Source organism: Saccostrea cucullata, unplaced genomic scaffold (assembly GCF_032062105.1).
Source record: "Saccostrea cucullata isolate Sc308-1 unplaced genomic scaffold, CSIRO_AGI_Scuc_v1 ctg253, whole genome shotgun sequence".
Classification (NCBI taxonomy): Eukaryota; Metazoa; Mollusca; class Bivalvia; order Ostreida; family Ostreidae; genus Saccostrea; species Saccostrea cuccullata.
Window position 1 is genome coordinate 245,416 of NW_026930548.1, and position 14,545 is coordinate 259,960.

Below are 14,545 nucleotides of genomic sequence, written 5' to 3' on the forward strand. Positions count from 1 at the left end.
AATAAATTTGAGCAATTTTAGCAATGCTTTTTCCGAAATAACAATGAGAATAAATTCCTCTTATAAATTTAGGAATCTACAGTAAGGCCTAAAATAAAAAATGGTTTGTTTGCAGTTGCCGACCGTCCCACTAAAAATGCACCCGACCCAAACTTTTTTTCAGCCATTATTTGAGAATTTTTTTTGGAAGTTTCAAATTTTAAGGATGTTGAAACTTGTTGAATTTTTAATTTGCTAAATTTTAGTTTCTGTCGATAAGTGGCATAAAATAAGTTGACTTTTATTTACATAAATAACCCTTTGAAAATCTATGGTTTGTAATCCAACAAAAACTTTATAACTAAAATCTGTAAAAAAAAAAAATCATACCTACCTACCGACCCACTCTAAAAATTATAGGTCGGCAACTGCAAACAAAGAATTTTTTAAGCTTGGCCTAATAAAGTTTTCCTATAATTGACCAATAACTTACATCCTTTCTTGGAGCTTTTGACACTAGTCTGACTTCCTTTCCAGTGTGTTCGGTTGAGTTTACTTTCCTTCAGTGACTGGACACCAGTGCCAACACTCTCGTTTGAACCCTTGGCATGTGAAGATACTTCACCTGCAAAATGAAATGGTTATATTTCTAATATCACAAAAAAGAATTCCTGGAAAAAATTGTTTGAGATTTCAAATTAATGTCAGATGGATTGATGAACACAATTAAGACAAAAACATGCATATGCTGTTAATAATTATTATTAATAGAAAATGTGTCTATTTCTGGTGCGTATATGGATGATAAGCAGCAGGAGATTATATAAAATTTGCATAATTAAGGACACTGATATAGCTATGTCATGGTGACTATTACCACTTTCAGAGCTGTGCTTATTAGGAATAGTCATTACATATGAACATAAAAAAAATGAATGCTACTATACCAAAGACATATACAGATAACACACAATAACACAATACCACAAACATACAAATGAATATATGAATGAACACCATAACACCTTGAACACGAAAAGTAAAAATAATGCATCACACACAGGCACACAAAAAAGGTATAAGACATATGATGTATGAATAAGCTTGTGAAGACAATGAAGACAAAGCACAGACTATGATATGTTCATACACAAGTTGGTGAAGGCAATGAAGACAAAACACAGACAATGATGTCTACAGACACTGGCTGGTGAAGGCATTGAAGACAAAACACAAACAATGATGTCTACAGACACAAGCTGGTGAAGGCATTGAAGACAAAACACAGATAATGATGTCTACAGACACAAGCTAGTGAAGGCATTGAAGACAAAACACAAACAATGATGTCTACAGACACTGGCTGGTGAAGGCATTGAAGACAAAACATAGACAATGATGTCTACAGACACAAGCTGGTGAAGGCATTGAAGACAAAACATAGACAATGATGTCTACAGACACAAGCTGGTGAAGGCATTGAAGACAAAACACAGATAATGATGTCTACAGACACAAGCTAGTGAAGGCATTGAAGACAAAACACAATGATGTCTACAGACACAAGCTGGTGAAGGCATTGAAGACAAAACATAGACAATGATGTCTACAGACACAAGCTGGTGAAGGCATTGAAGACAAAACACAGACAATGATGTCTACAGACACAAGCTGGTGAAGGCAATGAAGACAAAACACAATGATGTCTACAGACACAAGTTGGTGAAGGCATTGAAGACAAAACACAGATAATGATGTCTACAGACACAAGCTAGTGAAGGCATTGAAGACAAAACACAATGAAGGCATTGAAGACAATGATGTCTACAGACACAAGCTGGTGAAGGCATTGAAGACAAAACAACAGACAATGATGTCTAAAGACACAAACTGGTGAAGGCATTGAAGACAAAACACAGACAATGATGTCTACAGACACAAGCTGGTGAAGGTAATGAAGACGCACAGACAATGATGTCTAAAGACACAAGCTGATGAAGACAATGAAAACAAAACAGACAATAATGTCTACAGACACAAGCTGATGAAGACAATGACAACAAAGCACAGACAATGATGTCTTTAGACACAAGCTGGTGAAGGCAATGAAGACAAAGCAAAGACAGTAATATCTACAGACACAAGCTGATGAAGACAATGACAACAAAGCACAGACAATGTTGTTGCTAGACACAAGCTGGTGAAGACAATGAAGACAAAACACAGACAATGATGTCTACAGACACAAGCTGGTGAAGGCATTGAAGACAAAACACAGACAATGATGTCTAAAGACACAAGCTGGTGAAGGCATTGAAGACAAAACACAGACAATGATGTCTACAGACACAAGCTGGTGAAGGCAATGAAGACAAAGCACAGACAATGATGTCTACAGACACAAGCTTATGAAGGCATTGAAGACAAAACACAGACAATGATGTCTTTAGACACAAGCTAGTGAAGGCAATGACAGTTTAGACAAAACACAGATAATGATGTCTACAGACACTGGCTGGTAAAGGCAATGACAACAAAACACAGACAATGATGTCTACAGACACAGGCTGGTAAAGGCAATGACAACAAAACACAGACAATGATGTCTACAGACACAGGCTGGTAAAGGCAATGACAACAAAACACAGACAATGATGTCTACAGACACAAGCTAGTGAAGGCAATGAAAGTTTAGACAAAACACAGACAATGATGTCTACAGACACTGGCTGGTAAAGGCAATGACAACAAAACACAGACAATGATGTCTACAGACACAGGCTGGTAAAGGCAATGACAACAAAACACAGACAATGATGTCTACAGACACAGACTGGTGAAGGCAATGAAGACAATGATATCTACACAGACAGCCTTCTTACCCTTGTCTTTCTTAGACTCAGTATCCACATCCCCCCTAACAGATGTATGATCTGCTGCCTGGGAAACGTGAGTCCCCCATTCCTCCTCTGTGTCAACTAAAACAGTCAAAATCTGTCAGATCCCAACTCAACGGAATATTTTCTGTTATGCCATTTTATTTATTTCCTACATTTAACTATTTTATACTATTAATCTATTTTTGAAATTCATATTGCTAATACATGTACATGTATTAAAATAAAAAGATGGTATATTCAAGATAAAAGAAAACTTTACACTTGCACTGAAAATTACAGTTTAAAATGTACTGTTGAAATGCAAATTTTCATGAGGTGAAGATTTTAGTTTAATACCTAAAAGTTAAATTAATTATTTTATTTTACTCAAGTGAGCTAAATAGAATATGCTTCAAATAAATAAGGAAAGAAAGCAAAAATAATTGATAAAAGCTAAAATATTGTAATAAATAAATACTGAGTATATTTATAATTGTGAAAACAAGCAAAGAGTGCTAGCTGATACAAATGTGCACCTTTTCAAACCCAGTCAAATATATTTATAAAGAAAATATATCATAAAATCCACCACTTCTCAAATAACTACACTTTAATAACCATTAGAGATATTGTTTTAAAATTCAGAAATAATTGTTGAAAATTTAGCTTAATGCCAATATCATACCAAGTGCAAAATACATAAAAAAGCTAATTACATTTAGATTTTTTTTTGTTTTAGTTTTAATATATCAAAATAGCAGAATAAAAGTACCAGTATACAAAATGGTGGATATACATATGGATGCTTTACTGGTCCCCAGCACACAAGATATAATTACCAACTGGTTCTCAGCACACAAGCTATAATATGACCCAGCTTTACCTTCGCTAACCGACTTGAGATTCTCTTTTGATTTCCTTGTGGCATCATAAGTGTCTAGAGTTGTATTTTGTGGGGTTGGAGGTTGAATGTTCAGGGATGGTATGCCTGGTATACACAGAATCTATTGTCAGCCATATTAGTACAAACTGCCATAACTCTGTGGCACACAAATGGCAGCTCTGGTGATACAAGTTCAAGCTATTCATAAATTAATTATCAGACTGAACTATTCAAAAAACGAACAACAAAGAAATTTTATTTACATTTTTTCCTTACTGTATTATGGTTACTGGTAAGCAATTCCAAACTGATACATTTTCAATAATTTCTCTTTTGATAAACTTTCTGATATGCCAAAGAACAAAGTGCCAGGTAACTTCAAATACTTGTGTTAACTGTAATTTTATAAAACCTCTTAATATTTCCTTACTTAAGACACAATTTCATTTTAATTTACAATTTAATTACACAATTAATTCTACAGTAAGTCCAAAAACTGAATATATCTATGTTTATCCATTTAAAGACCCAAACTAAACTTGTATCACCTTGAGCAGATTGTTAGGTTCCATTCATAATGACCAGACCTGTTGACATTTCAGATTCTAGACCTGTGATCAAATTCTTCAAATCAGAACACATAGATTTAATTAAAAAACACACCCAGATTTAATTAGGATTTGGGGATAATAAACAAACAGAATAACAAACAGAGGGATCAGACAATATTTGTCTTGTGTTTATTTATTACGGATAGGTCGTAAACAAAGGTACAGTATTACATTTCAAAGACGTGTTAGATTAGACAATTCAGGTCAGGAATTTATAATGCAGGATAGACATACTCCCTAATGGAATGTGTATCTTGCTCTTTGATTTATCTAGAAAATAAATAATAACAATTTTTTCCTTCTTTTTCTCATAATTTTTTTCTTGTGATGGTGGATGGATTACAGGTCTTTATTTGACATCCATATGGAACTTGAATCATTTACAAAAACATTACTGTAAAAACAGGGTTACAGCAAACATGCTTAATTCATTATTACAGCTAAATGATTTTAATTACTTGGGTTTTTAAAATGTTACAGTACTGATTAAAATTTAAATTTATCCCTGGCATTTCATTAGAAGCATGTTTTAAAGTAATCTGTGTCAATGATTATGTACCGGTAAATAGTATGGCTATTTTCATTTCTCAAAGATATATTAATTTTAATTAGCTTTTATAAATTAAATAAACCTAACTTTTCTGCAGACTGCGATTTTTGTTTTCTTCCGGCTGCTTAGGAATATTTGTTAAAAATCCATTATTTTACGCAAATTAATTTTTTTTCCTTTTAAAATTGGACATCATTTCTTCATTATAAAGTTAAAACTTAATAAAAATAGTCATTTAACTTTTGGTTATCATTCAATATATATGGTTACAGTAATCTTTAACTAAATAAGGTTAACTTTTGAAATGGCTTTGTAGACGGCCTTCCCTTTAAGACGAACAAATCTAATTAAAATCTTTTTATCAATATTTAAAGTTCCTCTGTCTAGCTTTTATAGCCTGCACTTTTAAAAGCAAATGAAATTTCAACACAAGAAAAAATAATTGTCAGAAAGATCCAAAACAATTAACTATTTCTAGGTAAACAATGTCTAGAAATTCTCTTAAAATTATTATTGTCTGTCAAATGATTCTAAATTCTCATGAGTTATCATAAACCCTAGTTAGAATTTTTGGAATTTGTGGACAATTCAGTTTGTTTAGGGACCATTATGTAGACAAGAGAAGAGCAATAAAAGAAAATCAATGTAATTATATTCAAACAGGCATCTTAACCTCCACCGAGTTATCTCCCTTCACCAAGGTCAGAAGTCAATTAAGGCATGCATGTCTTCTTGCAATCAAAATCTCTGAATATTATATAGAGACCTAATAAAAATTAACTGTAAAAATAATTATGAAATGTATGAATAAAAAGTACACTTTATACAACAGAAAGCGACTATATATACATTCCTCTGTGCTTTAAGCATAAAGAATATTCTGGGATATATATATTGGAACATCATGGAATACATGCATGCCGAGAGAATAAAAGGATAAAAAGAATATAAAAGTGGTGGGATATGTCACCTTTTCCTATTGGTGGCAGTGGTACTACTGTGGTCTGTTCCCTGCTGGTCTCTCCTATGGGGGTCAGGGGAACTGCTCCTGGTATGTGGGGGAGCTGGGGGACAGAGCTCGGGGAGCCTGATCCATCCCTGAAGGAGACCACAGGGACCCCTCCAATGTACTCCTTATCCTCAAAGGCAGGGGAGGAGGAGGTTGATCGAACTAAAAAACAGAACAATCATCAATGATATAAAATTTGCTTACTATGCAAAGAAAACTATACAAAAATTTATCAGATCTACTGTACAATTTGTATTCTTGCTCATCATACATTGAACAAAGTTAAAGAATTCTCAAAGAAGGGTCATCATGATCATACTGGTTTTAATATATTGGCAATTTATTTCGTTATGTTACACTTGAAAAATATTAGTACATAACCCTTTTTTTGTTGCTCCAACTATGATTTACTGACTTAGTGAAGTGTTGGGATAATCAGTGATAGTTACCTCTTTCTTTGCCATGCTTCTTGTAGGGCTGTTTTGGCTTCAGTGACCCTGACCTTACAGATGACTTATCCTCGGGAAGGTCAGCCTCAATCACAGCTCCCTTGGCTCTTTGGGTATCTAACAGTGACTGAAAAAATACAAAAATAGAAATAAGACATTCACAAAAACCTTAATTCTTTTGATTTGATCACTACAGCATCTCCAAGATTAGGTGCATCTTTTAATGTACATGTACCCTTAGGTTGGTAGGGTGACGTATAGCTAAGATATATCTCAGCTTTTTACTAAATCCTATGGGCTGTAAAAAATCTAGTCTCCATTGATGGCTTCTCATTGAAATAACATTAAATGGATAACTCCTAGGATGGGGATACTGTCTCCTCAGAATTTTCACCATTTTGAAGACTTTCTCTCATTAAATTAACACTTGAGTTGAAAATTATCAAAAATTGATATTCCACCAAAAACTTCTTGTGCCATATCTAAGCTCATTTATGTGTAACTGTCTTCCTCCAGAAGTTAAATTATTTCAACTTTTGACTGAACAGGTGTAATGGTAAGTAAAGATTTAATTAGACATATTTACTTTCCCTTTTATTTCTTTGGCATCAAAGGTTTGCCAGCGGGATCTGCATGAATTGTTACATTACCCCATTCTCAATTAATGGCCACATTTAATCTGATCTTAAGCCACTGATATCAAATATCTCCATTCTCAAGCCATTTCACATATAAGATTAAAAAAAAATTCACAAAAGAAAAATTCAACCATGTGGCACCTTAGCAATTAAAATATAAAACCCTTCTGGACTTCCTTACTTTAAGGTAATTCAATTTAGAATTTTAAAAATTATAAAGAAAAATTGAGTGTCAATACTGGGTCAAAATTTTTCTTCAAAAAATTTACTTTGAGTTATCTAGTGCATAAATCATTTGATGTATATTTTAAACAGTAACTGGCGTCTTTATTTTTCAACTGTATTCCCTAATCCATGATAACAGTACCCAGTTTTCATTCTGATATTCGGCAATTTTCTGTCAAACGAAAGTTTTATGAATGTGAAGTAATTATGTTGTAATCACTTTATTCTGTGCATGACTGAATCATTTAGGATGCCATGCATACAATACAAGTCAATGATTCAGGAATTGTCTTTTTTTCTCTGTACATAAAATACCGGTATCGCAATATTGTTCCTGCATTTCATTTTTATTGCACTATCTGTATTGATTATTGGATGCATGAGGACATAAAAAATCATGACAAGGGAAATCTTAAGTTTAAGTGCACATCTGAATGACAATGAATTGATATTTTAATGGTTATAGAAGGCAATCTACTGCATCGATTAACCATTAGATACTTGTTTTTTTTAATGTTTGAAATTTTTGTGCAATCTTGATAATCATTGATTACCAAGGTAAGAAAGCCCAGGAAAAGGCTTAGTAGCTCACCTGATAAATTTAATAATAAAGTGTATGAATATTTCAAAAGTTTTTAATATGTCCTCCAAAAACTGTTGCAATAATTAAAACGTAAAATTAGCAAAACTCAAGATAACTACCCCGGTCCTCACTCCCTTGGAATACCATAGATATTTTGAAGTGATTTTGAAGTCTTAACCACTTATTCTCTATGTATTTTAACCTGGATATTTTGAATTCTCAGATATCTTAATTTTTTTCTCAGTCACAATGAGTTCAAGATAAAAAGGTTTGACTGTACTTCATAAATTTCAGGGAATGGCTTGGAAATCAGGATGGGAAAGCTGTATGGATTTCTACTGAAACCTTTGGCAATACCATGTACATGGATTGTGAAAACGTACATAAATGGCCCCTAAAAAATACATGGTTAACAAAGATCTAACATTAGGTGTGACCATAAATATAAAGACCGTACCAGCATGTTAGTTAAGATTTGGCTGTCCAAGCAAACAGGACCAAGAAGACCAGAACCTAGCCGGTGATACTTCGGCCGGACAGGTGCCCCCACCCCCAGTCGTCGTAAGCGAGTGTGGTGGGGACGTGTGGACAGACGTTTAGGTACGGACACAGTTGGCAGTGCACACTTGATAATCTTCTGAGGCACATCACTTAACTTGGGTCTCATGAACATATTCATCAAGTTTGATTTTCCATCTTTTTTCTTTCTTTTGGAACGCATGCTGCTCTTTTTCAGGTTTATGGGTGGAAAAAGACATTCCACACCAGCCATTTTGAAATATCTTTAGGATATTTAATATTCCCTTTTTAAAGCACATGAAATGGCATAAAAACAGATCAGGAAAGCATATGACACTTTTATTCCCAAAATCATTTCATAGTCAGTGTTCAAGCACTAGCAGGAATCATCTCACAAGATTATCCCATTTTAGTTGTCATTCATCTAAAATCTTCATCATTTATCCAGCATTTATCCATTCCATGTCCTATGTTCCATGTTGTAAATGTTCTCAACACTATATCACTAAATTAACATCCTTATAGTTAAATTTGATTCATACATTTATTTTATGCAAATTCCGATTTTAATTTTACATTTTTTAAAAATTCTTCTAAATTTATCATACCAAGATTATATCAAAAAACATAAAACAAAGTGTGTAATGGCTAAAATCCATATAAATTCAGCTTTAGATGAAAGGAAAGCATTTTGCTGGAAACAGTTTAACATGATCAAAGACCAGATCTGACACTAAACGTCTATTCACAATATTATTTTCACAATTATTTATTTTCCTTTAAAGTGCTTACTTGACTACTTATATTTGATTTGAGTATAAATCCCACCTGACTTAATATTTATAATTTAGACAAAGCTCAGACGCTTGACTTAGGAGATGCAAGGCCCAGCAGTTAATGATTAGTCAATATACAAATTTAAATCACCAAACTTTCAATCGCAATGTAAATTTGATACAATTTAGAAAAGAATTGTTTGATTTTTACAACAAAAGAGACCCATTGTATTTTTATAAGTTATCAGAACTTTTTTTTTCCTTGTTGCACCTAAAAGTTCCTTGGCCATATTTTTACTCACGTCTTTAAAGTTACATTATCCATTAACATATATTACGTTCACGACTGAAATTTTTCAAATTGCCTTATAATTGCCATTAAATTACACACTGTCAATCATGACCATTCCTGCCCTGTTTGTCTTTCCGATAATCTTTGATGGTAACCATTGTTCCTTTACAATGGCAGATAATTGTGAAATGAAACGTATCCATCATCTCCTAAATTCAGACTAATCACAATAAATAAAATCCAAAGAAAAATAAAAACGATTTTAACAACTGTAAGTGTCACTAATTCCACCCCGATCACCAAAAAATTAAATCCTGAAATGTTACGAAAATATATTCCACTGTTACGTTATTCCCCCTCCAAAGATGTGTATTGCTAGGTGTCAAAGGAGAGGTCAATTTTATTAAATCAATTTAAATGTAAGTCGTAATTTGAAACTCCACGACAAAGATAACAGTGTGACTTGTGTGGATTGTCAAAGCCCTTCATAAGCTCACAAATTAACAATACCCATTTAATCAGCTGACTCCATAATCTGCTGATATTTAAGACAATTTATCAAATTCTAATACAGGTCCTTTCAAAAGTACTCCAATATACTCCTGTGGTAAATCTGATATGTGGAATACGGATGGCACTCGGAATTCAGCACATTGTATTCTATGAGCGTATTAAAATTTAATCAATTCCACAAGTGACAATAATAGAATACACATATTTCCGACTTCAGGAGTCTTTTTTGATTTATTTAGGATAATTTCTTCCACTTGGATAGTTAGTTTAGTTGGAGTCTGTTTTTTTTCCCAATATTTGTCATTGATTTCATAAATCCTCTCATTTATCATAGAAGTGATCAGTGCTTGTCCACGGATTGGGCACATTTCCTCAGCTGGAAGGCCCAATCAATGACTTAGAAACCTATGTTAGCTTCGGTTTCGTGGATACCTGTCAGATCTATGTGATCTTCCCTACCCTACCTATAACTCCCGGGGTAATCTGTCATAATTCTCAAGTCAAAATAAATATTTATAAATGGTGTTGTTTCAAAAGAGGCCAATGGGCCAAAATACATGTTTGAACATTGAATATACCGTATATCAGGGTTTTTTCCGCGTCATGTTTTTTCCGCGAATCAGAACCTAAATCAGTAAATTAAATTTACACGAATCTTCACTATTTCAAAGTCCCAGTGATTTTATTATTAACAATTTTTTAACCCTATAAAGGAAATGGATGTAAAATGTTAAGTCATTAAGCTTCATACGGGTGAGAAATAGATCGACCGACCTTCACCTCGTCAATTCCGGAAGATCCGCTCGGCTGATTACACACCTGTGTTGCGTACTTACTCTCAAATCCACTGTGCACAGATATTATTTTTTAAGATTTAAACAATTATAATTGACTGCCGTCACGAGAAAAGGGCCCTTAAGGTCAAATTTTCACAAATTGACTTTTTGGTAAATTTTGATAGTCACACTCTTTCTGAATGCAAATATACATAAATTTTGAAAATATCTCACTTTTTCGGTATATTATGAGCATTTTAGTGAGGCACTCCAAAAATAACTTTGACGTTACTCACTGAAAACGTAATGACGTCGCCTGCGTTATCCGTTATTTAAATAAACTCAATCGTTTTGAGAAATAAAAACTTGAGAAAGTATTTAATTTGTTTCTTCCGTGCGACTAGTATGTTATTATTTCTAAGGGATTCGATCGTGTGTTATTACTATTTTCATGCTAAATTTAGAGCAGATCTAGTAATTTCGTAAAAGGGGGGGTCTAGACAGGATCTAGGAACAGTTTATAACATAATCAAAAGGGAAATAATAATTTTTAAATCCATACAAATTTTGATATAAAATAATCTTATTCAATTTATAAAATACATAAAGCACTTGTAACACTTAAAGATGAAAAGAAATATATATATAGAGAGAGAATCCCATGCAGAAGGACACCGCGCACAAAACGGGACACCCCTCGCAAATGCAAAAAGCACATCGATCCCAATATTTAAAAAAAAATCTTATGAGACAGCATTCACTCACCAACACACACGCACGTCACTTTATTCCCTATAACTGTTACGATATAAAAAAAACACCATGTATTTTCTGTATCACCGAAAAAATTCATTGAGAAATAAATTCAGATTCGCCAAGATATGTAAACTTGTTTTTAAAAACGTTTATTCCTTTCATAAACATTCTTTAAAAGAATATACGTTCCCTTCTTCCATGCAAGCGGATTCTAAAATTTTTACGTTTTGAATATTTTATTAAAAATGTTTTAAGCTCTAAGTCTTCATTGTTTATACAATTCATTTTCTTCGCCTGTCTTAGTTATGGAGTAGAAACGTAGTAAAGAGGCAATCAAAGGACAATGCTTTATATACAGTACCTTAAATAGAATCTTTCATTGAATTAAATTTATACCTCAAATTGAAACTGTCTTTTAACTTCTTATTTTTGTAAAAGTAAATCACAATTAAAATCGGTTACAAATATTTCTGCACATTAACCTTTTATTTATTTTGTGGACCTGTACCCTGTTTCACTTTAACACAGCATTTGTATATTTCTTACAAGGACCGCCACTATGATCACCAACCACCAAATTTTCCTTCATCTATTCATTTTCCTTGGTGACAATGGCTAATTAACTTGATACATATAAGCTTTTCACATTTTGATGGGATTGTCTTATCTAATAATGAACTAGATCTAATACATCCAACATACGTTAATGCTTTTTGCATGAGGCGATGCTGTTAATTTAGCAATAACATACCTTTATAATTTGACTCTTTTTCACTGAAAATATTTAGGCAATCTTTCCCTAGTTATTACCTCAGAACATACCAAACATATTAAAATAATAATAAAAAAACCCATTTAACTCGTACCTTCGCCTGTCCCCAGAAAACTGGTGTAAAAAAGAGGGGGAGGGTTCAGTCAGAAAAAAAAAAATTAATTTAAAAAAAACAACTCAACCAAAAAAAGGGGGTGTCGAAACTCGAATCCAACTTCGCCGCTGGGGAGGGGGGGGGGGGTAGGTTCAGTCTTCTGTCAGTATCAAATTTTCTTAATCAAACATAATACACTGCCTGATTCTTTTGCCATATAGTGCACGAATTTGACTATGCTGCAACAAAAAGTGTATATGTGTGTGTGTGGAGGTTGGGGGGGGGGGGGGGGGGCGGACTTTCATTGTAACCCCCACCTCACCCCCGTTGCTACTTGCTAAGTACTGTAATGGCCGATATTTTCTTTAAAAGAAGAAAAAATGTGTTTGTTTATTAATTACTTTCCGTAGAGTCATGATAGGATTGTGATATAAAGTCTTATCTCGATTTCAACGGACCTTAAAGAAATTAATGTCGAGATATGCGGGGTATTTTGATACATGTATCAGAGTTGAAGATTCCAACGTAAAATGTGACTTATTTATTTCATATCATGAATTCAATAGTCAATGATATATATTTTACGCTCATTAAAGCTTTTAAAGATTTCAAACATTTTCATGACTTTTGGAAAACACACCCATAACCATTTGTCACATATTTTTTGCTCTTTCAGTGATGTATTCTCAAGAGACGTAGCCATATATCTGATATTATCGAAACAATAGTAGTTTCTACCATACAATTCCTTTGAATGTATTTACTTGATCATTTTAAATTAGTTTTTGAAACAAAATTTATTTAAGAAAAATTTTCGTGGGATCCCCATCATCCGCACTGTTCCCCTTAGCATATTTTAGTAAAAAATACCGCGGGTATTTAATATTGTTCATGTAGAAGGTTTGGATCTTCCAAGTTACCAGTACCTTTATTCAATCAATAAGGGATTATGTTTCTCAGGCCAAAATAAAATTATAGTTTGTTTGGAATTGCCTCCCGCCTCACTGAAATACCCCCCTCCTGAAAAAATTTTATTGACCAAAAGTAAGATTTTTTTTTATTTAATCAATTTTTTTTTGCCCATTACATGTATCACATGCACCATACAAAACACTGAAATATAGTCTCAGATCTATGTAAAAATTAGGGTTTTTTATGGTAGATGCTTTTTTTTTAAAGTCAGAAAAAATGTTTTTACTGTTTACTGAGATTTTTATCAAAATTTATCTTCAATTTAAAAAAAAAAGTAATTTCCCTTCCTCCCTCCTGTGTCTGAAACCCTTCAGGCGGCAATTCCAAACAAACATTTTTTTAAGGATGGCCTCAGCTTTAACTTAAACCGGTCTTTTTATTCGGAGATTTTTTTTGGCTTGTCTTCTTTCCCCTCCCCCCTTATTTACACACATTTTAAAATCGACAGTTCACCGAAGGCTGACTATCGAGGTACTTGAGTACGATTAACTATGGGTTAATATTAAAATGGCTAAATACGTTTTAAATTATGGTATATACTTTTCGGGAAAAAGTAGCGCCTATAATTAAGAACAGTAATTGCTGTTTGTGCATAGATCTCTCGCTTGCTCTTCTCTCTCTCTCTGAAAAAAAATATCCATGTATATGGAGTATTCCTTTTAATATTAAGACTTCTTAACATGAATTCAAATTTAAGCATTTGTAAATTGCTAATAAAACAAATATGCAGCATCCTTAATTTAGTCATGCATAGACATCGGTTTAATCGCTGTTCCAGAGCTAGCAATGTGCATGTCCAATACCCCGTATATCAACATTAAATTAAATACTTAAACAAAATTATGAATAAATTTATTTACTAAACTGTAATAATATCATATACCTATTAAAAAAATGTCCGCATCAACTTTCAAATTTTTTTACGCTTTGAAATTCAATTTAATTTCTTGTTTACAAAATGCAGTCAACAAAAATTACTTCCGTGTTTACAATACCGCGACTTTGACGTTGTTTTCTGAGCATTGTGACGTCAAAAGATAAGGGCCCTTTTCTCATGACGGCAGTCAATTCATTTACTGTTCCAAACTGACTAGCAGCTCAGTTATAATTAGTTTTAATAGCTTCTCGCAAGAAACGTGACCCATATAATTAGCTGGCTTGTCAATTAGTAAACAAACAATAAGGGCTTGGACCTATTACCGGTATCTTGCGCTTTTCCTCTGATCCCGCTATTCTACCCTCTACTATATAAGCATTAAGAAATAATCC

General features: G+C 33.2%; 1 protein-coding gene across 1 annotated transcript in view; it reads right to left on the reverse strand.

Annotated features, from left to right (window-relative positions):
• Nucleotides 1-14,545, reverse strand: part of LOC134229018 (titin homolog) — a 43,817-nt gene that overhangs the window by 19,842 nt on the left and 9,430 nt on the right. The window contains exons 7-11 of the mRNA XM_062710729.1: nt 6,361-6,487; nt 5,873-6,073; nt 3,742-3,846; nt 2,862-2,957; nt 473-604 (exon numbers count right to left, since the gene is read on the reverse strand). Of these exons, the coding sequence (XP_062566713.1) occupies nt 473-604; nt 2,862-2,957; nt 3,742-3,846; nt 5,873-6,073; nt 6,361-6,487 (661 nt within the window). The remainder of the gene's footprint in view (nt 1-472; nt 605-2,861; nt 2,958-3,741; nt 3,847-5,872; nt 6,074-6,360; nt 6,488-14,545) is intronic.